Source organism: Seriola lalandi, unplaced genomic scaffold, assembly GCF_002814215.2.
Source record: "Seriola lalandi dorsalis isolate HSWRI2012SDOR001 ecotype SW California unplaced genomic scaffold, Sedor1 jcf7180002054520, whole genome shotgun sequence".
NCBI lineage: Eukaryota > Metazoa > Chordata > Actinopteri > Carangiformes > Carangidae > Seriola > Seriola lalandi.
Genome location: NW_019525073.1, coordinates 477,193 through 504,327, shown reverse-complemented (window position 1 = coordinate 504,327; position 27,135 = coordinate 477,193). Strand labels below are relative to the sequence as shown.

At 40.5% G+C, this 27,135-nt stretch overlaps 1 protein-coding gene across 2 annotated transcripts in view; it reads left to right on the top strand.

Annotated features, from left to right (window-relative positions):
• Positions 1-27,135, top strand: part of igsf21a (immunoglobin superfamily, member 21a) — a 163,036-nt gene that overhangs the window by 127,628 nt on the left and 8,273 nt on the right. The window contains exons 6-8 of one of the 2 annotated variants that reach the window (XM_023414009.2): positions 6,403-6,518; positions 18,180-18,660; positions 24,094-24,194. In XM_023414009.2, the coding sequence (XP_023269777.1) occupies positions 6,403-6,518; positions 18,180-18,660; positions 24,094-24,194 (698 nt within the window). The remainder of the gene's footprint in view (positions 1-6,402; positions 6,519-18,179; positions 18,661-24,093; positions 24,195-27,135) is intronic. The other variant, XM_023414010.2, reaches the window with a different exon arrangement.

The following is a 27,135-nucleotide window of genomic DNA, read 5'->3' as shown; positions in this document are numbered from 1 at the left end:
ACACACACACACACACACACACACACGTCCAAGCACACAGGCATGTAGCATATGTGCTCGCTGCATTTTCAGCAACATTGGTATGATTAATGCACATCAGAACTGGGGAACTTGTTCAATGTGACACAAGCTTTTGTCTCTGTGTGTCATCCCCTTCCTCTTCCTGACAGCCACCCGAGTCCCTCTCTTTCTCTCTCTCTCTCTCTGTCTCTCTCTTACCTACCAGCTACCGCTTGCTGGTTGGCTGGGGCAGGAGGATGCGATATGAGCTGACAGCACAGTAATAATCCATGCAAATTAACAGGGTGGGGTGTAAATGCAAATGCTAAAAGCACAATAGAAAAGTGATTAAAAAGCATTTCGGTGTCTTTTATCTCGCGCTGCCGCTCGTGTTGGGGAATATGGGCTTTCAAAAGGAGCCGACTTAGGTATGGGGGACTTTTTTCCAGTGCTCATTTCAACATGTCGTTTTTTTTTTTTTTTTTCTTCCCTCTTGAGAGGACTTAACTTTGATTGTTTTTTTCCAGCTGCCTTCTATCTACCCCACTGCCACAATCATAGCCCATCCAACTGTGTGACTTCTCAAAATAAGGGATATAAGCTCTTTGGCAGTGTTTTATGTTTCACTCAGCTTAACTCACTCTGGAATGCATGTATGTCACTCCCACTCACAGGAAGTAACTACATACACAAACTGCTTCCCATGCATATGTATGTGAATATATACAAACATGAATTTACATATACCTCTCTGTGAGGAACAATCTTTGAGCCTTTGAGCAGAAATGAAGTAGCAGTGGGGCATGTGTTGGGTGCATTGCCAAGAGCTGGCAGTGTACATTTTTTTTTTTTTTCTTTTTTGATGCCAGAATCATGTCCTCAAGCCTACAAGTAAAGTTGAGATCACAGGAATGGCTCAGGAATGAACCCATCAACTTCTATCCCAGACTCCACTGAGATGGATATTAGGTGAAAGAGTCAATTAACATTTTGAATTTCCGGTTGCTTAACTTGCAGCGGTGTGCCACGGGTATTTATGTGTACACTCCTCACGTTTAACCTCTTACGTACGCCTTTGTATTTGGGACCAATCACAAATAGGCGCAGCTGAGCTATACGCAGCCTTAGTCTGAAGTTTCCAATGTCACTCTGAAAGAGGTTTGTTTTCACCTTGAACATGTAATTGAATGGTACACTAAACGTACATGAATTAGTCTTGGTGGCATTGGTGGCGAGCCGTATAGACAACTGAATGAGTTATGGAAACACAAAAGGAAAAGGACAACACATCTCATATGGCACAAGGTGAAGTGGCTGGGTGGTGCCGTGAAGATGCTCTTCAGCTGGAGTAAACAGACTGAAGCAAATGTGTGGCCTAGCGTTAGCTTATGCTCTGCACAAGTGTCTCTGAGCAAGTGTATCCTTTGGCAGCTGTAAGGATGCAGAGTTGTAGCGGGCCCTGACCTCTGACCCCTCTGTGAAGGGGGACTCAAAGAGAAAAGTGTCTCTAAGGGTTAATACAAATATCATACTACAAGAGGCAGTATACAGAGTCTTGTGAAATGTGCTACATCACCTTAACGCATGGTGTTTTCTAGCCTCTTCTCTCCCTCCACTTGTGTTCTCTCTGTGATATTTTTCAGTGGCGCTAAGCGGGAGGAAATACTTCTTACATGTTCTTTGGAGTCCACTTGTGTCCCTTTCGGCATGCACTATAATTTCCAATTTCAACTCTAAAGAACCTCTTCACATTCAGACATGAAATTGTGTTGCATATTGATGACACTGTGTCACCTCGAGGCCCTCTTTCAATGCAGTTTGAAATATACGACCTTGTACCCAGAATGCATGAGGGTATAAGAGGCTGTGGTTCTTGCTGTATTCACTGTACCTGCTTCAGAGAAGTCAAATCCAGCGGTGCATTTTGAATAGGAAATGAAAATAAATCCAAATAAACGGCCCTCCTTACAGATGTTTATGAAATTTAGTGTTTGAAAGCTTTATTAGAAGCTAACGTCTGCAGTGGAGCGTTCAGAACCAATGTTCTTTTGTGACTAAATGGCACGCATCCACACAGGACAGTTGGTGACTCAAGCACAAGTCGTGCATAAAAGCTAATATGCAGTAAACAAAGAAAAAAATAAAAGCAGCAATAGCAGGCAGTCGTAAGCTGTCTGAAATTGAAAACTTTGGCTAAATGACTGCACTAATGTTCCTTTTGTGATTGCTATTTGAATTGACTTCTAGTTTAATTTTGGGACAAAGATTAGCTGCTGCTTAGGTATGCCAGCTTTCACCTGTAGAGGAATCAGGTCATTTGAAACTAAATCTATAATGTCATTTTTAAGATTACTGCAGTACAATGAAACTTTATTTTGGTGTTCAACCTTTTTCTGTACCCACTTATCCTGGTGAGGAACACGGGGGACTGGAGCCTATACCCCAGCATGCATATAGGTCTCCAGTCTATCATTGGGCTAACACAAACCAATGCTTACCTACAGGCAATTTAGATGTGCAATAATGCAAATGTCATAAGTTCACTTCTTGTTATGTACACGATCCAAAACCATTTGTCAAGAAAGTGATCCACCTAATCCACCAGTGGTTGTGTTAATAGCACACACAATCATCATTTATCTTGGTGAAACCGTTCTAAATTCATACTGATTACTTTGGGACCCTTGGGTTCAAAAAAAAAAAACAAAAAAAAAAAAAACAAATACAGCTTCATCAAATACTTACCACTGAATTACTGTCAGTGCAAGTAAGCCGAGTATGACCTTGGTGCCTTCTCTTTGCCTTCCTCCCCACACACACACACACAGACACCACCTTCCTCCACTATAAATAAACCCCCAGAGATGTGGACTCGAGGCCAGGTTGCTTAGTACAAGGGGATGTTGGGAGTGTTTCTTGTGAGTCCAGCTGTCTCCAGAGCTCTAAATCCCTTAATTATGAGACCCAGGAAAGCAGTCTCTTGGGAGCATTAAACGTGCTCCTGTTCTGCACATTCTCCAATCCCATTTGCAGGTTTTTTTTTTTTTTTTTTTTTTTTTTTTTTCTTTTTCTTCTTTGGAAAGATAGCAAGGTAATGGTGCTTGAGGATATAGAAGAAGGAGGTGGTAAACGAGAGATGGAGAGAGCGAGAGAGCGAGAGAGAGATCATTATTGATGTAACTGGCACAGTAGTGCTACCAGGGACCAAGTAAATGCTTTTAATGCAGCGGTGTACAAGTGCGCTCTGAACATTGGAAAAAGAACTAGTGCCTCATGGGACCACTGAGCTCACATTTTTACATATTTGCAGTGTCCTGCTTTTAATAATATTATGGAGTATAGCCAGCAGTTCATACAGTACGTGTTTGGCAAAGGTATCTCAGGATTTCTTTCTTAAGACCAAACCGTGTTATTGTCAGGTGAAAAGCTGAAAGGTTTCAGGAAGTTATAGCTTGATAAATCTTTATTCCAATAACCTTTGAAAGAGAACATGAGCCCACAAGGTTTGAGAAATTGCTCAGCATAAAGAGGAAGATATATCCCTTAAAGCACATAGTGGGATATATAAAATCTTTGTTTTGATCTCTCAAGACCCAAAGCAAAAACATACATTGGCCAAAAGATTTAAATCAATTCTAATGAAAAAAAAATGTGTGTGTCAATCAGAATGCCAGGGATGCAGCCGAAAAGACATTTGCCTTTACACCATGTAGCTGTGCAGTTTTCATTATGTAAAGGAAACGGAGAGATGCTGCGGAGAGGATTTTGAATTTTTATATCTGTACTCGAATCTTTTGACTCTTTAAGAAAACCACCAGAAGAATGTCAAAGATATTGACATTTCTTACTTTTTTCTAAAAGTTTCTTTGCTTTTTTTTTTTTTTTTCAATTTCCCCAAGACTTCTACATATTGTTTCAGTAAACTTGACTGTGGTGACTTTTTCACATTTCAATTCATAACTTTCTCCGTCCCTGTTCGGTATGAGCACTATATCAGCATCAACGTACAAGACAGTAACCTTGTCAAGTGAGAAATTTAATTATTTATGTGCTGTTTTCAAATGACTGGTATGCAGGCCTCAGTAAGCGTTTGCACCGAGAGGCAGACGCCCCCATTTAACATACCCAGCAGACAGCTTAAAAACAACCAACTGCAGCACACCAAAAAAAAAAAAAACAAGGGAAAAAATTTAGCTCAACCTTAACAAGTGGGCGAAGAGAGAGCTGCAATTAAATGAGGTATGAAAGGCTTAGACTCCATCGCCATCATCACAGAAAACATCTTAATCCTACACTGGGGCTGTCGTGTTGCTCCTCACTGTAGGTCCTGGTTTTAATCATGTCAAATACCTCACCAAGGCTTACTCCCGTCTTTTCCTTTGACTCCCATTAGGGGGGGCCCCCGACCAACCCCCACCCACAGGGTAGAAAACAATAGAGCATCAGGATCAATATGCAGCTCCCCAGAACTAACTTGACTGTGAGGAATTCTTTATCTGCATTTACAAGGTTGTGTTAGTGATTTCATTCTAACTAAACAAAGCATCTTGTTACTACCGCTTTGAAGAAGTACTTGTCTGGGGATTATCAATACTTATCAGTCAAGTGTAAACTTTGCGATTTGACAGTAATTATTTTTAATCTAATGAGATTGGATTCTGTGAGCTTAGCTTTGTGTAAATTAAATGTGTGTGTTTGGCTCAGTGTGTTTAAAAACTGCAGATTGCTGCAAAAGTCTCGCTCCCTCTTTGCGTTCACAGCCGCTAATGTTGTGAAAACGAATCATAATTTTTAACTGCATTGAACAGCAGCACTTGAAGAACTTTAAAAACTGACAGTGGTGCTGTTAATATATGTACTGGACTTCAGCAAGCTTTTACAAAGTGGTGTATAATGCCGTTTTATGGAATAGACCAATCAATATCATCTATAAAGTTAGATTGTTTTTTTTTTATCGTCTCTGCATATTAGAGCAACGTCACCAGAGGCATTTCGGCACTTGACACGGCTTCTGTGTCGAGCACTGGAGCGTGATTGGTCAGGAACAGGCACCTCTGACAGCTTATCATATGCCAGGTTGAGACAGGCTTGTCAGTAAGATAATGGAATGTTCTAAGGTTAATTTACAACCATATGAATCCCATCAATAAGCAATTAAGAGGTGCGGAAACACGGAGGCGCCCAGGCCAGCAGCTGAAACCCCCACCAACCCCCACCTGCTTTTAATCAATTAATTGCTGTGACATGTCGGTTTAAAACCGCTTGATGGATTTAGACATAAAAGTGACGCATGGACCTTTCTTATTGCCGTATCTCTCTTAAAGCGCGGCTCTTGCATTCAGAAGATTCAGAAGTAACTTTCCTTCTCTCACCTCACGCAGTCATTGACAGATTTCACAAACGCTCCTCACTCTGATTGGAGCTCAACTGAAGTATTCTTAAAACATTGCACTGCCAAATCTGGAGGGAGCTAATATGCCATACAACTATTCAGTGCCTATGCACGACGGTGCAAGAAAAAAGCCTCACAGAGAGAAGGCATGTAGATATGCGGAATACATGAAAATCTCATCTGCATTTTAAAACCTCCTCAGCCAGTGTTTTGAAAAAGTGCCTCATCAAAATTCATCTAGTCCTCGTGCAGCTGGCCATCATCTGCTGCAGTGTCATCGGTTAAAACTTGCTTGTTGATATTTGATATCCCCCGAATCAGGTCTATGAAGTGTTCGCGTTCGTATTTAAGCCGCTGTACACGGGACTACAGCCACTGCATGTTGAACAGCTGATTTACCGGGGGATGTTGGGAGATTTCCATTCATCACCTCCTCCTCCTCCTCCCAGTGCTGGTCTATAATGCTGTGAAGTCTCGCTCACATGTTTTCCCTTTACGCTACCATGACATACTTGGTGGGATCCCTAGAGAGATTCAGACAGAGGGGTTAGTGATAAGATATGTATGAGATTTTCTACCTTATCAGCCTCATCCGACTCACATGCGCCCTGGGGAGTTTGAACATACTGTCCCAACCATTCAGTTACCATTTTAAGTGGAGATTCTCTCAGCGGGTTCTTGCTTTCTTTTGAAAATAGATAAGGTGGATAAGATAAAGCAGGTCTGAGGATTTGTTTTAGTCGGTTTTATTTTAAACATCTGTGCACAACAGCATTGCTCTTCCTCTGCTCTCACTTTCTTGTTCTTTGCTCTGCTGTCACTGTTGCCAATGCTCCATCTATACGTACAACCCGAAGAAGACACTTCATCACAAAATAACTCCTGGAATGCACCGAGCAAGGGGAAGCGGATGTTTTCCAGCGGCTTCAGAATATCTGAGGTTGCATTTTGTGTCTATCAAATGTGTGTGGGGATGTTGTTTCACAGAGCTTTTGTCCTGTCCTCAACAGCACCTCCAAACAACATATCGGTGGTGGCAGAGAATACTCCAGCCCCATTCAGTCGATACCAAGCCCAGAATTTCACTCTCGTCTGCACCGCAAAGGGAGGGAAACCGGCCCCATCGGTGAGTTGCTGTTGCAGATACGTACGCCATGCTGCTTGTCCATGAGGGATCTGACTTTACAGCAGAAAGATCCCTGTTGTTTACAGAGGAAAAGAATGTGCACAGCACGTGTTTTTTGTTTTTTTTTTAGATATCGGCACACAGGCCAGTAGGAGTCATAAATGTTTTTGGATATTCCAGTAAAAACACTCTGACAACAGCATAATCCTCGACCCATAGATATCCACTCCAAGTTCCACTCAGTTAGTGTATTCTTGCAGTCATTTAAAGTAGCTGTCACCAATACTCCTGTTGCCTTCATTACAGATTGACCTGTGATTGATTACCAGCACTAATTTAGTCATGCAATGTAGTCATTAAAAAGGTAGATCAGATTTAGGAAACAGACACATTAGTGTTATTGATGGTCACATTCAGGGTGATTAATCTAATCATAGTGACATGACGGTAATGATCGCACACAGAAGTCTGACTGTACACTCTCACACACATGCACATGCAGGAACACACCAGTGTGCACATGCAATCTAGCACACATACGTGTACATGCCCTATTTTTTCTCAACTTTTTGAAGTAAAGGCAAATATCTGAAGCATATGCTCCTTTGTTTGGTGGCATATGAGCTTATGGACGCTGTTTGAGAGCAGCCGCTCGCTGTTTGTTCCCACCGGGTCATTAATCATTGTCCATGGGTGTATGGTAATAGACTCCAGACCCTGAGCACGCCTATCTCCTGCAATTATGAGCCCAGTGAGAGGTGAATACAAGGTGAATATGATTTCCGCCTCTCAGGTGCTTCCTGGTTGATGGTGTGAGGAGTGAGGTTCCCCCCCCTGTTGTGATTTCACAGGGAGCCTTAAGCCATTAAAGCTCAGCACTGCTGGATCCTTTTTTCGAGGCTTAATGGAGGAAGGGAGATCTGAGAGGTTTCAGCTGGTCAGTAAGCCCCGGACGTTCTCTGTGTCACTGGCCAAGTCACATTTCTGATAATTAGATTTGTCATTGACTCAGCAAGGAAATGATCTAAATCACTGACTTGACATAATAAGAAAAATTTATAGTTGCAGATTCAGGAAAAAAATGCATCAGTATAAAACATACTGAAAGGTTTAGACATTGCTATAGAATGCATAGAAACATTTCTCTGCAAAGACAGTTTAAGGTAATTTTAATTCAGCAGTTTTATCACTTAAGAGTGGTACTACACATCAATGCAATCTAAAGAAGCAATTTATTTCATTCACTAAACCACAAAGCTGTCCTTTCATTGTTAAATAGAATAGTATTGTTAACAGAAATCTAAGAAAATAGACAAACGATCAAGTGTCATTCAAGCAGAGAGAAGGAAAGCAAAGTAAAGCAGATTTAGTGACGTACTGAACACGGTGTAGGTGATGGAAATGGTGGAATGAGGAAATAGCAAGTTGACAAGGCATTGCAAGTGTTGCACATTTAACATTTTAACATTTTTAGTGTAAGAAAGGTAGCATGCTGTATTGTAAGACAAAGCAATAGAAAGACATGACAGCTGCAGGATCGGTGAAAGTGGCAGTAATGGAGAAAAAGCATGGAATTAATTAAAAATAATGAACTATGCGGGTTGTCTGTGTATCAGACAGGAGAGTACAGATATTCTGAACTTTTATCACAGTAGATTTTTCTTTTCACCATTGAGATCCAGCCTCCAGACAAAGCCGTTTTGAAACAAAATACATTTACTGGAGTTTCTGGACAGTAATCTTAGAGGAAACACTGAACCCAATATCTTCCTAAATATAACAAGACATATCTCCTATCTTCAGATTGGCTTATTATATTACTAAAGTGGTTTTTGGAACCAATTGTATTTTACCAGAGAAACAGAGACAACACTGTTACACTTTTAAAAAATCCTGCACACCCACACAGGTGTTCTCAGTTATTCTGTTTGAGTTTGGGTGGAGCTCCATTCTGCTGAAAGTTAGCCAAAGTCAGAAAACTTCATATATTGTTTTTTTTTTTGTTTTTTTTTTGGGGTTGTTCTACCCTGGCAGAAAGAAAACTAACAGGAGAGTCAGGTGTTAGTCAAACACAGTTTGCTCAAACCCACACAGTCCTGAGAAGAGGTTTAATCAGCCAATATAAGCAATATAACACCTGTGTGTGAAGGGCCTGTTATGTTCCCGGTGCTGTACCAGGATGGAAATGATTTGCTAAAATTATATTCATGATTCATCGTGTGAGCGAGAAAAACTATTGGAGGAAAATTTACTTCCACACCTTGCACGTTGTGCATGGAAGATGACTAATTTCAGCCTCATGCTACATCCTATAGGCAAACAGACACTGTGTTTACACCGAAATGACGCGAGATCTGAAGTCAAGTCTGCCCGACCCACAGAAAGTGAAAAAGAAATCGCTTCCAACTTGGAAAGCTGCATTGCATCTGCGGGGAGTTGATCACGGCCTGTCAAATTTGCTGTATACTGTTGGACTAAATCAAAACCCAGTAAACAAACTCTGACAGGTTTCATGGATAGATTTTTAGAAGTATAGTCTCACCAGGCTCCCCAGTCCTGCAAACTTTCAACACTTTAATCTCCTTTGAGATCTTATACCGTGGTCCACAGTCAGTAGCGGAAATATTCATTTGTAAATGACATGGAAAAAAGTTCAGTCCTCGGAGAAGTAGCTTACTTTCATATTTGTGTTTGGTATATTCTCTGTGCTCGGTCGTCTAAGTTGTTACTCTTATATCACAGCGGGTTATCTCTGTAGCAAACTGTGTTTAGACGTTAAATGTGGTCAAATGATCTGTTGAATTTTGGCGTACCAAGTATATTTATTGTGAAATAATGAAAGCAACACTTCTAGTTACTGTCAAGTAATAACCAGCGGCAAAAAGGACGGTTACAAGTTAACAATTCACTGTTGTGATGATATTCTTAATTATTATATGGTCGGCATATTAGTACAGTTGACTTGATCCCCATTCAGTTTTGAGAATGAGCACAAATATTACATTTAAACTGTGACCATTTGTTCTATTTATGCTGTTGTCCATGGTCATGCTGCATAACAAAACCTCATTATTAGGTTTGTAAGTATTTGCTTGAATGTTGCTGCTTTGGCCCAGTTATGTGACTGCAACTTCAAACGGCTCCCTTTCCTTTTTGATGAAACTCATTTAGTTTTTGTCGGTGCTGCCCGGGGGCTTGTTGCAAAATGAGCTGTTGTCAGCTCTATTTTCAATGTCATATCATTGCAAGCCTGCTCTCAATAGTGACTCACAACTTACAAAGAAATTGGGCTGATTTACTGAGGCAGTGTTTAAAAGCTGCTAAATATGACCATTGTTTGGTATTTCTCTCACTAAATTATCTTTCATTCTGGTACCTCAGATTCTGAAATGAAATGAATTGATCCCTCGACAGACAGAATATAAAGATTGTCCTGCATGTAAAATGTGTTCATGGATTTAAGGTCAAAGAAATTCTATATCTACATTATTTTCGGTCCTGCAGCATGTGATTGTGTTTCATATCTTCAGCCATTCTTTATCAAAATGAGGTTTACAAGAGATACAGAGTGAATGTTGAAACTGACATTGGTTTACTGAAAGGTCAAATAAATCATATTTTCAGGGCATTTTTATGCCTTTATTTGACAGGGATAGTGAGGACGGACAGGAAACGTGGGGAAATACTTTTTGTTTGCCAGGGAGCAGCGGAAACTATGTTGATGTTGTGAATCACCTTTTAAGCACACATAACTTCTGCCATTAGAGGTCTCTCAATCAAAACAATAACAAAAGACGGCGTTGAGTGACGTCATGAAATAGCTTGAGATCATGGGAGTACACCACCATAACTGTAAGCTTCCCCCAGTTTGGATGCCTTCAGTATCAGTCGTTCAGTAGGTTTTTACTGGGAGCCGAATTATCCACAGAGGTCTCCTCCTCTCCAAGACAAACAGACCAGGGGATTTAAACTGATAGAAAAACTGAATAAAGCAGTTTCACTTTAAAAATTTGTGATTCACTAATGCAGTTCAGCTGACACAGGATGTCTCCAGCAGCTGGCGGCTGAGCCGTCTAACATTTGCTTGGCTTTTTTCTCTGATAACTTAAGATCCAGACGTCCGATCACTAAAATCCTTCATGTGGTTATCATATATAGTTGAAAACTACCAAGGTGTAAAAATTGTATTACACAGGCAGGCAACCACAACACCGCAGATGCACATAGGGGACATGACGTCCAAATGAAATGGACCATTGCAATGATTAAAATCACGTATTTCTTTAGGTTTGAGAATTGCTGAAAACATTTGGGATGATGGAAGTGCACAACTCAAAAACAGGTCAACAATAACATAGGTCTAGTCATTTTTAGACATGTTAATGTGGAAAAGTTACATATTATAACTTTAAGTTAATACTTGTTAGCAAACAGTTGCTTATTTACACAACCAGCTATTATTGAGCAACACTATCATTCATTTTGGGTCATGTCTCTGATCACCTAATGAATGTAAGTCACTACAAACTACCTCTTTAACACAGACACCTTTTTTTCACATTGTCATTTGACATATTGATATTATACTAATAGACTCTTTACAAATTAGGTCATGTTAATGTAATTACACTCACATTCGATTTATTCTTATTTTATTTATCACAGTTCTATTTCCTGTGCCATGCCCGGCCCTCTCATGGCAAGCCGTGATTAGACCATGGCTGCTGTTAGAGAGGAGAGAAATAGGTAGGAAAGACAAAGAGCTTCTGATTATTCTGCAGATCAGCCTGAATCCCTGCAAGTAATTAAAACAAAACAGCCGCTGAGGCTAAACAATGTTTGTGCTGTAAATGTTATTTTTATCATCACATTTTCACATAAATTGTCTTGTATTTTAATATTTAAAAATAAGTGATGTTAAATTAACAGATAAAAAAAACACAAACAAACAAAAAAATTTAAAAAAAATGAAAATAATGAGCTAACATCAAAAAATGGGAGCAAGAGTGGAGAGAAAAGTGAGAGAGAGAGAGAGAGAAAACTCTGCATCAGCATGTAAAACTCTTATAGCTACTTCACTCTCATTCTCTACCTGAGCTTTATGGACAGAACAAATGAGTCTTACCTCTTACGCTACACTTTAAGCACATAAACATGCTGCCACAGTCATATTTTGGCTCTGCTGTGTTGAAACCATAGTGTCAGAGATCACAACAGCCTTAAACTTGTCTCACTGTGGAGCAATGAGTGCTTTTATACAACATTAAATGCAACATTTCTTTCATCCTAAACAGGGACATAAGCTTTGTGTTTGTTTAGATAAATTTGCTTTGGCTCTCCACAAAGAAAAGATGACGTTGCTATGCAGCATCCTTTTTGCATCCTTCCAGCATCCAGTGTAATGTCTGACACTTAATTCTGGCTTAGTGTGGACGTTTGAAAACCTTAAAGTTCATACAACATTCCTGCTGTTGCATGTCTACTTACACTAATATTAAAATCAGTTTTAGAATTCCTCTACTGTTCCTTCTTCAGGCTCATTATGTTCTTTTTTTATTGGTTCTTCAAATGTCACAACAGGATTGAATAAAAAATTTACATGCAGGATGCACAGCCAGTGATGTTAAATGGTTTGGGTTTTTCTCTTTTTCCTTTCCTAACAAAGGAAGACACTTAACAGGTGACAGCATTTGAAATTTGTTTTAGCATTTAATTAAAGCAGTAGCCTGGTTCCAGGCCTCTGACTCACCGCACACATCTATTATTTGCTCAGATGTTCAAATAGATCTGCTGTTGTCCTCATTGCCTACAGTTTCTCCCTGTATATAAAGCTAGCTACATAGCTAGCTAGCTAGTGACAAATAGCAACTAAAATAACTATTGTTAAATAATAGTTTTTCAAATTATGTGAAAAATATTCCTATAGCAGCTGCTGCCACAGCGTCCATTTTGGGTCAAATGGCTGGGTCAAAACAAATTAAATACCAAAACATTTTAGAGATGGTATAATCACAAATGGTGCACTCTGATTTGATGTGTTGTGATTTATGATTTTGAGAAACATGCATTTTCCATGGCCCTGCATTCTTAAACATGCCTCAAATTATCTATCCTCTGCACATGTCACTGAAATAATGTGTCTCATTTTTTATCCTGTCATCCTTGCGTCATAAAATGTAATGCTAAATTGGCCTAGCAGAGTAGTGTAGCGGTATATTTTGTATCTTGTTCTATAATTTACTGTAATACACATTAGATTCACCATATTTACACATGATCCTGCTGTGTGAAGTTTACTTCCATTACATCATTACATAAATTCTGTGTCTTGAAGTTTATAGTTTTTGGAAATACCCAACATGCCAAATTCCCCCAGTGCTGCTTTGACAGAGCTGTATATAATGGACTGCATGTGTTAAAAATGTCTGGTATTATGTTTCAAGATCTGTCAGTATCTGATGCCACTGAAGCAAGCTGGTGACGTATCAATAATAGCTCCCCAGTGCAACTCATTAGAACATCCTCAGAGTACAAGCAAGCACTGATTGAAAAGAGGAAAGATAATGACAGTTAATAATAAGAAGGAAAGCTGATTAAGTCATGGTCAGGATCCTTCTCTCTGCCTCTCTCCTCTTTCTCTCCCCTTTTCTCTTGGTTCTTCTCTTTCACTGATTCATTCTGTCACCATGAAAATTACCACCTTGTCCTTTTGACACCGCCATGATTAATTGCAGCAGCACAAAGGTGTATATGGACCAATGCATGATTGTTACATTTTCAGGAAAAAGGTTTCGGATTTAAGATGTTGGTGAGGTGGGGGAGGCTTGGCAGTGTGCAGAGTGCAGGTGCTTTCATCCCTGTCTATTCACAGGGAAAATGCAAAAACCCTTCTCATGCCATCCCAGCTTAATTTCACCACTGCCATGGCATTGTGTATGGGCTACTGCTTAGAATTACATCTCTCCTTTTTTTCTGTGCTAATTCATTTCAGAATGAAGTAAGTGGTTTGTGTCTGGTTTCATTGTCTGCACATATTGGACTATGAAGTATTTGGGGATTTATAACAGAGGCGTGATTGATAATCACTTTATTCCGTGCAGTAACACAGTCTGTAAGAGAACAATACAACAGCAATGCCAAAAACACTCAGAAATCCCCTTTTACATGAGAGCAAGCACGACTTTCCGAGTCCGACAGCAGCACAACGTAATACCTAACAAGCCAATTAGTTGATTAAAGACAATATAGCCATTTTGCACCTTCCTCTGTGTGCTTGCTAAACTACAAATGTGCTGTTCCTGAGAGGACACGTTTGGAAATTTCAAGATTCAAACAAAGAATTTCAAACCAACTTAAAGGACAAGAAATAGCACTGTCCAATAACCATTTTTGTTTTATTGTACGACATTAAAAAAAAACCCATCTCTTTTATGAATACACAGTGGATGCCTGATAATCGAGTGAAAGGCAACTCATCTAAAGCAGTACCCAACAAAAGTGCCCATGTCATTTTGTGAAATGCAACCATTTATTAGAGACATGTATCATAGTGAGAGACACCCTCAGTGTTATTTTGGCAGCTTTATAATCACTTGTCGAAAAAAAAAATTGATTCAGTGTTTGCTTCCCCATTTGGACAGAATAAAAGAAGTGATGTTTCCTGTTATCTCTGCCTGTCAAACAAGGAAAAGTGGGAAATGAGATTTTAGCAAATTTGTAGGTAGCTTAAAGGAATACAGACCCAGTTTAAAGTAATGAGAGCTGTCTCCTTAGTTGTGCTTAGATTTTAAGATGAATTGCAGATTGGTTCGTATTAATATTTACAAAGATACGGGGTCCTGGCGGCTCATTTTGTTGTCACGCGCAGCACGCCACCTCTCTCTTCCTTCTTATTTGTGTGTCCAGTAAATTCAGAAATGCCACATAAAAAAATAAATAAAAATTCAAAGCACATTTCAACACTTTGGAAAGTCGTCAGATCGTGGCCTTGCAGAACAGCATTTCACTCAGTCCAAAGACACGATTTGTCAGACAATAATTGAATAATTGAATATTTTTGATATATTCAAAAGGAAAGTAAAAGTGCTAATTTTTCACATGTATTCAATTTATAACAATAATGATTGTGAGAGCTCTATTAAAGCTAACACATTGTGCTGAATGTTATTCAGCTCAATATGATTCACTCGTAGTCTTAAAGTAATTGCTGTCTACATAGCTGGAGCATTAGTCACAAAACACTTAAACATTACGATGATATATGTTTAACCCTGAAAGAAAGAGGAAGAGTCATAATCGGCACTGAGTGCAACACATGACTCAGTTCACACGACTCCTGCAATAGTCTAATATCTATACATGTCTGTTTATGTCTGTGTCTGCAGTATTTCCATAGCCATTAACTATATGGGATCGGTTCCTAGTAATGAAAGGGGAAATGAAAAAGGAGCAGAACTGCAGGATAATGACACAGAAATAACACTTCACTCTCTCGCCCCGCAGCAACTTATCTGTCATCCCATTCATTCATGTCTTTGATGAAACATTCATTGATTCCTTTTTTTATACATCAAGCAGACAGGTGGCAAAGAAAGATATTTAGTCACGGTGGGATCGCTATGAATAGGTAAACTGATGCTTGATATTTTGCTGGAGGTTACACCTCAATTGGGGTGTTATTTCTGACTCCTCTAGAGCACTCACAACATAGGGCTTCATGCATTATGTTAAGTCATGTGGATGTTTAATCAGCATTTCCTTTATGCCTATAAATGAACTTGTCTGTTAATGTTTATAGAAACAAATCAGTTATCTCGGCTCACAGAATTAATTCCCTATTATACCCACACATAGCCAACACAGGTGTTATTGTGTACCTGCATCATTTTGTCCAACAAAAGCCGCAGAACAGGTGCATGGATCGTTCTAATCCACGCTGCTCTCCCTCCACCTGCTGTGATAATTAATGAGGTGTTTTAATACACAGTGAAAAAGCTCCTTCTCTTTGCAAGTTGTCGAGTAGCTGTAGAAATTAGCAGCGGACGCAATGGGGTCATTGTGGATCTGAGGTTGATGTTCCTACTTTCCATTGCATTATTGGATTTTAAAGTCTTGCCGTACTTGAGTACATGCAGATAACGGTTGATGGATATTGAACGCTCTCTCTTGCTGAAATTCAACGGAGTGAAATGTGTTAATCAGTGAAACTTCATTTGTAAATTAGCCTTACTTGCTATGGTGGGCTATAATAGCATTGATTCATACATTTAGAGGACTGTTAATTCCAAAGGATGACAAGTAGCTGGATCCTGTGGATGCAGAAATAAATCACAAATATGAAGAGCTGTTTGTCTTTGTTTCCGTAAAAGCACAAAATGTGTAAGAGTACGTAGTAGAGTAGTTTACCCGAACCTTATCTAATTTGAAACGAACATACAGAATAACCTGATTGGACTGTAACCATTTATCTTTGCACCTCTGTGTGTAGTGAACCTTGGCTTCTCTTACCCTTTGGAGAAGTTTTTTTATTATAGATCTTATAACAATATCTTGTATGTGTGTGTGCAGTACACTAATTAAAAACTAAGGTTGTACATGTAGGAGTAGTCATTAGTCATCTTTTAACAGTAGATTGCACCAGTGTGAGAGTTCAGAATTTTTCCAACAAGGGCCATTTATTATCAGACTTGATAATAACTGAATGTAAAAAAAAAAAATTAAATTAAATAAATTAAACATTTACTTCAAGTGCTCAAGTCTGGTTTCCCTCTAATGAAACATCTAATTAAATTTAATGAAAATCTATTGAAATAAATAATGGCTGTTGATGTGTTTCAACCTCTACTGAAAAATGAACAAACAAATTTAGAAAGTTTTAAAGAGAAGCCCTTGATCTGTGCTGAAAGAGCACTGCAGGTAGATGGGGCCACAGAGCAATTCAAGGCCCACAGGTAGGAGCACAAGGTTGGTTAGGAGGAACTGTCATTAACGTTTTTTTTTCTAATCCATACTGACAACAATCAGCTCTGCCTTTGAGCAAGGGTACCCAGCCCCATGTGGATGTGTACCAGCCAGCTCTGATGGCAAGCATTAGAAAGTTTTTTAGAGTTGGCTATAAATACTGTGATACAACCCAGCAGCACAACACAGCTTGTAGTATAATGATGTTGCATCTGTCCTGGCAAACATAACCTCAGCAACAAAGGGGCCCACACAGGCAGCCTCCATCTATCAAATAAAGTCGCTGAAATAAAGGTTCAATTGAACGAAACAAAGAAAAATGCCCGTTTAAAAGTAAATCTCTCCACTCATAAATAAATGTGCAGCGTTCATTAGAGCTTAATATTTAAGTTTGTTATGTGTCTGTTCATTTGAATTGAACTTGACAGCATTGTTAGTTGAAGTGTTGAGGAAACAAGACATATTGTCACACTAAAAGTGAATAATTTTTCATACAAAAGGGTCGCGTATTGTAAAGCTGCATTGTGGTCCAGGGATTATAGAATCAGTCCCTATTGTGAATGTAAAAATATAATTTGGAGCTATTCCTCAAGAGCTTGGCCTTATCCTCACTTGTTTATACTCATTATTGCTGTTTACCCACTGGAAGCATCAGCCCTGGAGGTGGCACCATATCAAAGCAAGCCCCAACCATCTCCAGACAAAAGCCTCGCACAATACAGTGAAACGCAGAGTTTACAATAATGACTCTTTGATTTTTTGGCAAATTGAATTCAAATGACCAAAGGTCGCAGAAGAAGATGTGGATTCAATGTTGTTTTCTTCAGAAACAAAAACAAGAAGGCGTATCTGCTCCAAAATATCAACACCACAGGCAGCGACTACACAACCTTATTTCAATGCTAATATCTGGAGGTTATGTGCTGAAATGGGAGCATGAATTCCCTGTCAGGAGATCAGGCAGCCGGAGGTGTTGATAGACTCATGAAATGGTGAGGAAATTCCTGCAATATTCAGGAAAAACCCTTTAAGTGGCAGCACCTGTTACTATGGGACTGACACAGCAGATGAGCCAGTTTAAAAATCAGCTCTTAAAGCTGCACCCATCAATACCTTTATATTCACAATGAAAAAAAAAATATTACAACACAGAAGGTGTTGTAATATTTTTACTCATGCTGCACTTCCTCTCAGCTCTGCGGAGCATGTCAGGTTTTTTCAGCTCAGTGTTTTGGTTTTTCCGTTTGCAAATGGTTGGTTCACTCTCACCACTCTCATCAAGCCAATTTGCAAAATATGCTTCTATTTTGAGTGAAAAAGCTCTGTTGAACACATTGTGCGCTACCTGTTCATGTCACCATGTTGGCTGATAGACAAAGTCAGTAACTGGCTGGTGAGCATAGTGGAGCATTTAGCAGCTAAAGAACCAGATATGGTCCTCATGAGTTGGAGACAGAGCTAAAAAAAAAAAGAGAGGCAGTGTTGGACTTAATATGTCGGTGTTGTGTCTGCAGCTTCCTGTGCTGCCCCCTAATGGCCACTAAGTAGTTCACTTAAAAGTTGTGCGTTGTTTGTTTTTGTTTTTCTGCAAGCAATCAGCAAAAATTATGTTTAGTAAAATATATCTATCCATCTCTTGTTCCTTCTTTTAGCTCTCCTCTCGATCTGTTCTCTATTTCAATACTGCTTGTTCTTTCGAAGGTCTACTTCAAGCGCGATGGGGAGCTGATAGAGGTGATCTCCTATACTCAACCCTCCGCCGGCGAGCAGGGAGGCGGCTCAGCGGGAGTGAGGGGAGCTAGGCCGCTCATCAGCAGGGACCTCGATGACACTAAGCTTCAGCGGTCCCTCTCGCTTCTGGACCCGGAGGGGCGGTCAGCCCGTCTATACACAGAGAGCCCCCAGCGTGTCCACACTCAGGGCCAGCAGGCCTACGAGCCCAGCCCTGCGACAGAGGTCATCCCAGAGACAGTGGTGAGCCGGGAGTTCCCCCGCTGGGTGCACAGCACGGACCCTCTCTACTACTTCAGCCACACTCATCTCCCCCAGAGCGACGGCTCTGTGGTGGTGCAGGCCCGACTCACCTGGACCCTCAACCCTCAGCTGGATAATGACGCCTTGTTCAGCTGCGAAGTCAAGCATCCAGCGCTGTCCATGCCCATGCAGACAGAGGTCACTCTGGGTGAGTAGGTTCCGCACTAACTCATTGCTTTTGCAATTTATTCTCATTCCTCTACCACCCTTTCTCTCATCTGTCCTCTATTCCTCCTACCAACGCACCCAAAACACTCCACCTAGACGCTCAAACACCCTTGTCTCATTTCTTCTCCCTTTTAATCTCCTGCTGTCTCCTTGTATCCCCTTGCCGCACTTGGAAACCGACTGGGCCCCCTTATGTCTCCCTTGCAAATGTACTCAGAACAACACTGATTTTCATTTGATGCCGCTTAATTGTGTTACAGCTGAGCAGATTGCGAGTTTAGTGGCGAATGCAAAACTACGAAGTGACTGACAGGGCAATTCATCGAGCTGTCTGTTGCTAGATTGAGTTAACTCAGTACTGTTATTGAAAAAGTCAACCTGAATTAGAGAAGTCAAATGAGAATTTAGACATGCTGACCAATGTTATGTCATTGGAAAGACGATCTCAGAGATGCTGCCCTTCTTCGAACTTCAATTAGCACCTGCCTTAAGCTCCTCAGTCTCGCACTTTAGTCTTTTAAAGAGAAATATAGCCTCTAAATTTCATCACTTAATTTCAAGGAGAGAAACACTATGGCAGTGTTTGTTTCTTTTTTTGTTCATCAGCAAACTTGTATCAAAGCAGAAGTAGTGATGCAGATACCGAATTCAGAAAATAGGAGTCGTACTTAAAGGGAAAAGTTAGCATTAAGTTTTAATAGTGTGTGATCCAAAAGAGACACATACACTCTCAGAGTTTTTTTGTTTTTTTTTTAATCTAAAAACAAAGATGGCTTCCAGCGCATCCAATTAACACTTCAAAGGCAATAAGTTGGCATGGTCCTCCTGGAGACAAGCCACGCAATCCTGACACGATAAACAGAGGCATTATCTTCCATGAGATGCAAGCGATGGTTGAAGGCAGGAAGAGATTGTGAGTGAGGAGGCTGTGGCAGGGACATGTTTGCTTGCTGCATAGTGTCTCACCGTCACTATTTTATCTCCCATTGCCACCTTTCAATTAATTAAAAGTGTCCCTCTTGCTATGCTGGTGAGCGGCTGCGGTCACGCCAAGCCAACGTATAAAAACTGTCTTTATTGTCTAGAAGTGGAAAGTCTTTAATGAGATTAAAAAAATAATTGGCAAGTAGGTATTAGAAATCTCACGCAAACAATGCCTCAGCTGTGGTCCGTTTTAAGATAAGTGATGAGTTGACATGCATAATCCGAAAGACAATCGGTACATTTTATTGATGTAAGTCACTACTGCACAGTAAAACTTCCAAGTAGCAACTTGGAAGCAAGTAGCAACTTGGAATTTTGGAAATGAAATGACTAGGATTTGAACTTAAATAATTGGAAAGACAGAGGCAAAAAATCCTGTGGCACCAGGTTGAACTATCGATTACTCCAGCTTTCTTTTGATGGTGCACTCACAGATTGTTGCTTGAGAAAGAGAAGAAAAAAGAAAACAACTTTTGGTTTTTGGGTTAATTTCAGTTCTTCACTTTTTGTTTGCCAAGAAAGACTTCCTGCCAGAATCTATATACATATCTGGGTAAATAGGGTGAATCTACAGGGTCTCAATTAGTGTGGAAGGGACACTCCTTTCTGTTGTACCTTTTTTATCAATCGGTTTTCAGTTCACACTTACATGAAGAGAGTGTTTTTCCAGATCGAAATCTTGTGCAGGATATAGCTCAAAGGACAAGGCTGGCATCATTTTGTAGGAAAACACCAAAGCCCCACCCTTTCTGCGCAGCCCCCAGCCTGATGTTTACTACTGAATAGTGCACAAATATATAGTTTCAATTTTATAGGCTAGTTTTTTTAAGCACCTGCTCACAGTGGTTTTAAGCAAACATTACTCAACAACATAAACAAGATAAATAGTGGATTTTCAGCTGTGTATTTATACACATGTGGTGCACTCTTGACTATTTATGCTAGCAGAAGAACCCACAGTATGTGGGAGTGACTTAAAATAAATTACAGTGACAATGTTCAAAATAATAACACGGTACTATTGTGTGGCTCTTTGATGTGTTTTTAATAGTGGAAAAACAATGGAGGTCTATTGCAAAGAGTTACTGTGACTTATTTCACACTGCTTGTTTGTAGAATCAATTTATTGTTAGGTTTAATCTTTTCATTCGATTAGTTAACGTTAAGAGAAATATAAGCTTTCGCAAGCCATTTGCTTTAAATCATATCCAAGCAGAGGAGAAGATCCTGTGTCTTAAGCCCTTATTTAAAAAAACAATTGTTGCAATTGATTTTGTCCCTTTTTTATTTATTTTTTTTGTCAAATCGGAATATGTCATACCGGAAAATTGTACTTTAGTATGTAATAACTGTCACCGTCATATCCCAAGTGGATGGAAATGAAGTGCATCACATACAAGACGGAGACATCAGCATCAGTTGAAGCTATAATGGCACGAGCTGTCTCCTGCAGACAAAATGTTGCACTGAGGACTCTAACAGCTCTTTGCGTCTTTCACATGTTGATGATAAACAGATGACACACCCTGCAGGGAATGGGTCTTGTGAAACTCTTGTTAAATGTCAAAGGTGCTAATATTTTGACAAGCCTTCCTCTCTGTGTTTTGAAGTCATTAATTTATCACCAGCTTTGTTCTTTTAAAGAGATGGAAGGAGCATCTCCAGACATCTAAAAGAAAAACAGAAAATGTGCGTTTGTTGATTCTAATTAGCACATTTATGTTATGCAGACATAAATCCATAATTGCACCCAGGCTCTGTCTCACTGTATACGTAAACACACGCTCTCCTGCTTCTCTCAGGTGTGTTTGGTCAGGAAATGAAAAGGAGGTCTTTGCAGTACCCATAAGTAATAAATCTTTCAGAGATTTAATATTGCCACATGAGACACAGCGACAGTCTGACAATCGACCAATGTTGTATTACACTTTGTGAATATTCATGGATGGCTTCGTGCTCCCCATACAAATGAACCTGAAGCCGGCGCCAGACCTTGGGAGTGTAGAGAAAGTGCTACACCTCTATGAGATCATGAGGCCGGTCTATTCTGCACTCCTGGACTGAATTCATGAACATAGCGCATCTTAATAATTAAAAGAAGTTCTTTGCTCTGGATTCAGATGAGCCAAGGTGTTTATTATTCAACACTATCGGACAAGTGGTGCGATTCACATTTCATACACTGTACAGCGTTGAGAAGAGATCCAGGCTTCCTCACATCTCCCAGACATTGCTTTGCCAGACTGCGATAATCAAAGAGCAGATGCTCAGTTTCAGGAGGGCGGCTGTGATCTCTGAGTATGCATGTGTGTGTATTTTGGGGCGGATTTTGTGTGCATGCATATACGTGTATGGTTATTTGTATGTAAATGCCTGTGTGTCTTTGTCTGTTTGCTCGTGCAAATATGGATTTGTTGTGTGTACCTAGCATGTTGTTTGCATCTGTGTTCACCTGCAGTTCAGCTCCACATTCTTCAACCTGTCGCATTTCGCTGCTTTGGTTCACCTAGTCCAGCGTGTTAGTGCCAGATTCTCCACTACTGAGCGATCCAGGAATCAGTCAGGCCTTTTAAATTCAGTCGCATGCCTGTCCGGCTTCTCCGCTTCAACAGAACAAGTCACCCAGCTAATGTGACAGGTTCCCTTCAACTGCTTAAAGTCTGTTGTGGAGCTGGGCAGACCTGTTGATGTCTTGGCTTGGTATGAAAGCACACCTGATGCAGCGTGCGCAGTTGTTTTTCTCGAGGGCATGTTGTATTCTCTGACCCATCCTGAAGTGATAACAGCTCGCTCTTGCAAACTGAAGAAGTTGGGTCCTAGGTGACAGTCTCATGGGACCGTGGCTCATTTCCCCTGCGAGGCCCTCCTCCTCCTCAGAGAGAGGCTGTGTTATGTCCATCACACTGCATGCTGCCCTAATCAAAGGTGGTGACGTAGGACACCAACTGTCACTGTTGGAGCAAATCCCAGAAATCAGCCATCATCTTCCCCAGCCATATGCCTCGCAAGCTCTATGTGACGCCATGACACCAGTATTTAAAAATACTCTTCCGTTAGTGTGTGGGTGGTGGAAAGATGCTTCACGCTGCGATGCCAAAACTAGCCTGTGAAATGCCATCCATCTTCGCATGAGATGGAACATTTAGCCATGTCAAACTGCTCACATCATGTCTGTGGTTGGGTTGCCAGTATAAATACATGGATGTTTTGCTTTAATCTCAAAAAAGAAAAGTTACTCCAAGATTTTTTTCTTGGACTTTGCGCCAGTTTCTACTTCTATGCACTGATTTTCTGGACAAATTAATCCGTTTATACCGAATGAGAAGCCTGGCTAGTGGTGGTGAAAGTCTTTTTAAATTTGAATATATGCTGTTCCCTCCCTTTGTGTCTCTCCAATTCTCTCCAACCATTTCATGCAATTCAAATCTGTTTTATATAAAGATCCCAAGATGTGATTTACAGCACATGGGCAATGCCACATGCTCAATCCTATTTACAGATGTGACTGTGTAAGTCTTAATCCATTAGTCTTATGCAGGCTTGTAGTCAATGGCTGCCTAAGAAAAGGCCGTGCTCCATTAGCCACAGTGGACAGTTTGTCGCCAGATTAATAGCTAAAAAACTGAGGTCATTTGTCTGTTTATTTATTTATCCTTTAGTTAACTCATCAATGAAAACAAGCAACCAGTGTAAATTATTTATAAATGAACTAAAGAACTCCTGGGGTTGGACTTGTACAGGCGTTATTGATAGGTCGCCCTTAGCTTGAGTCTCATTGCATGCGCTGCTCAGCCCATTTGTCTAACATATGGAAGTGCGCAGCATGTGAAGCAGTTATCTTTTAGAGGAATTGTTAATCATCTCAAATCGTGCAGAACCGGCTTATATGGGCCTGATGCAGTACACTGTGCTGTTTAGCCACAATGAGATGACTTACCTTTTTTTATAACATTATGCAAATCACTCATTTTATCTTGACACTACATACACAGGACAATCACCAGCCCCTCACGATCTCAGAATATTACAATCTGCTGCCTGCTCCCTCTCCTGCTTGCACCCCATTGTTTTAGAGGGTCCAAATGAAAGCCATCTGGGGGCTGCTGTCCACACCAAGACAAGGGAATTAGCTCTCTGAGTGCCCCTTATCTCACTGCCTCCACACTCCACCCGATGCACTCCCATTCTCCTCTAGTAATGAGTATCTACCCAATTTAGTTCCTTTTCTCTCCAAGGGGGAATAAATCCAGCACAGTGCTTTGGATGAAAGAACCTGCAGGTCCCTCGCCTCTTGCCCCGTGACCTTAATTGACAGGAAATTGTATTTGTCTCTCTCCCTCTGTGACAAAACAGGTGTCCGGCAGGATTTGTTCTCCATGCTCAGTACAATGACCTTTCTCTCTTTGTCTTTTTTTTTTTCTCTTTTCAGCTGCTCCTAAGGGTCCTAAACTCTTGATGTCCCCCAGTAGGGCAAAGGTAGGGGACACGGTGCGCATCACTGTGCAAGGATTCCAGGTAGGATCGCCTGGGGTAAGTGCATGGGGTTTGAAGAAAACGAAAAGCCACGTTTGCTCCAGTTTAGACTGGTGCAAATGTGTACTTAAACCTGTGTGTTTGTCCTCTGTGGTGACCGCTCTGTTGGGCATGGAACGTTTTATATGGGCATACAGCTAATTTTGTCAAACTGTAACATTTTGGTTTCTATGGGCTATAAAATACTAAACATTGCACTTTTCAGGCTACTCAGTCAAGCCTCAGGCAATGAAATTTTAAACTAAAACAAATAATCAAAGTCAATTTATTTACAAATGGTCTGATCTGAAGTCTGTCAAATCTATCTGATGTCCATGTCCATCATTCTGAAGCCTAGTTTATATTTCTTCATTGAATCAACGCTGTAGCTTCGTACCCTTCGCCTCAATCAACGCACCATCTCGTCCGATGTCTTCTCTCTTTTCTGCGTTGCAGTCATTTCAGTAAAAGTAGCTATTGTTCAACATTTGATCCACTCAGCTTCAGTAGCCATTGTTTGAAGTACACACACATTGGCATAGGAACCCCGCCGCCAACTAGTGTTTTTGGCGGTTGCAAAACACAGACACAACGGCGAAGGCAATTTGCGTAGCCTACAGCGTAGATTTATGTGTCGATCCTACAGAAGTATAAACCGGGCTTTAGTCAACAGGCTGGCAACTTTGCTATTCAGTGTCATTTTTGCTGCTTTCAGACTTTTTGCTCCATAATCCCAAAGAAGAAGCTGAAAGTAACAGCAAAAAATATTGTCTTTGTGTCACTGTCATCCCCTGACAAAAAACAGCCGTATCCCCAGAGTGAACTGCCTGTGGACAGTCCTGATCTGTTTGACAGGGATGACACATTGAAGCCAGGCAGCTGGAGCCAGTCAGGTGGAGAGGATAGGACTAATCCTGATATAGCGACATGCTAATGGCCCATAGCAGGAATCACCTGTTTTTCTTGGTCACTGCTTCAGGAATCTCTGTCATGAGTCAGATTTGTTATTTGATTTTATATTCGAAATATTTCCATGTAAAATGAATGTGTGCAGTATCTGTGCACCAAACTGCACAGATACTGCCATGTGTCCATGTCTTCTCCAATGACCTTGAGTTGCTTTTTTTTTTTTTTTTTTTTTTTTTTTTTTTTTTTTTTAAGGTTTTCTTTGAACAGTGTAAAGACTGGTTTTTATAAACAGGCTTGAGTGTGGCACACAGCCAGACGGAGCCTTCGGGAGCACAGGCATCAGTGGAGATTGATCAGAAAGTAAATTTCCCTTATCCTTCACTGGGCCTGGGCTTTAGGGTTTCACAAGTAGATAAGATTGTGTGTCAAGACTGATAATTTTGCCTCCCGCCTTTCTGATACAATAAGATGCCAGTTTCCCCTCCTGGTTTATTGTCTGAGGAATTTATTAAGGACAATCATCCTACAGTTTGGATTGTATTTTGTATTCCCTTTTCTAGTTGCCTTATGTATGAGATTAAATTGGGCAATGATGGTTTCAGCGGCACAGTGCACAGATCTCTTTAATTTGGACTTCAAAGGCTCTTGGGGCTGTGTGACAGGAAGGTCTCACTTAAACCCTTTTAGTGTTTGTTTGTTTTTTTGTTTTTTAATCTTAATGTGACCTTTTCCCATGAGTCCGTCCCAATCTACTAACTAATTTAACCTCTGTCATGATTTAAACACAGAGGCTGGAGAACTCATTCAGTAACGGTAACATTTATGTAAAAAAGATTTCACAGCACAATTCACAGCAGCTTCATCACAGTTACAAGCTAGAACATTAATGACTTTCACTTTATCAAACTATTTCAGTGGGTCACTTCAAGCTGTTAAGGGCACTCTCATGCCAAGCATGTGTTATCTGAACTCTGAAGTGTTTGGTTTGTTTGCATATGATAATGATATCATTTGAACAAAATGTGCAGTTTTGAGTCAGTGGGGAGGGATGTTGACAGTGAGCAGTCCCCTGTGTTTGAAAAACCATGAAGCAAGGGTAAACCGAGGTGTGGACTGATTTTTATTCAGCTCTTCCTTCATGGACTATAAACTGTTATGAACAGTATTTTGGCTGAAGTTACACCAGGTGAATTTTTTGGCTCTGATTTGATTCACCTCACTCAAATAAACAAGCTATCTCTGAGCTCACTCACCTCTGCAACCAAGTTGAGTGAACCAAACTGAACCAAAATGAGAAGTAAACTTTTACAATAGTTACAGCACATGGAGGACCTTGATTTTACTCCAAGTGTATTCTTTACTGTGTTTGTCACAAAAGATGAGGTCAGACCTCCGATCTCAAATTACTCATTTCTTTGCGAATAGATAAATCCCTCTATCTTGTCGTGTCAAGTACCTCTGATGTCCCAATGACACATGCTCTCTCCTTTGACATGAGGCTAGAGTGCTGCAAACCCCTTTTTTTGCACTGAAAGCCTTGCTCTGCTGAATTGTATTCCAGGGGCTTTTATTCCAGAAGTATATCAAATGGATGGCGGAGGAGATAAACTGTGTGTGTGTGCCTGTAGACTGCATATGTGTATGTGGTGCAGTGTGTGTTTCAAGGAAGGATTGCGGTGCATGGAGGAAGAAGCAAAACCTTGTAGCTCAGAGGGGGAATCGTACGAGGGATTCGTCCTCTTATTGTGTCCTCGTATTATCTATGAACATGTCAACCCACTGGTATGAATGAAATGCTGCTTCATGGATGGTTATATTTTTAAATTGGAAATGAGGGGATTGCTCTCTGGAGGGCTCAAAAATGTGAGGGGGGGGGAAAACTGTTGTAAAGTGAAGTGTTGATTATTAATGCATGTTGTTAACTTGCCGTTGCATTAGGGGAAAAAATTGGAGCTTGTATTATTCATGTATCCTTTGCTCTTAATCTCTTGGCTGAGACTCACAGACTGTCTCTGCACCACTCTCTTTCTCACCCCCACTTTCCCTCCCC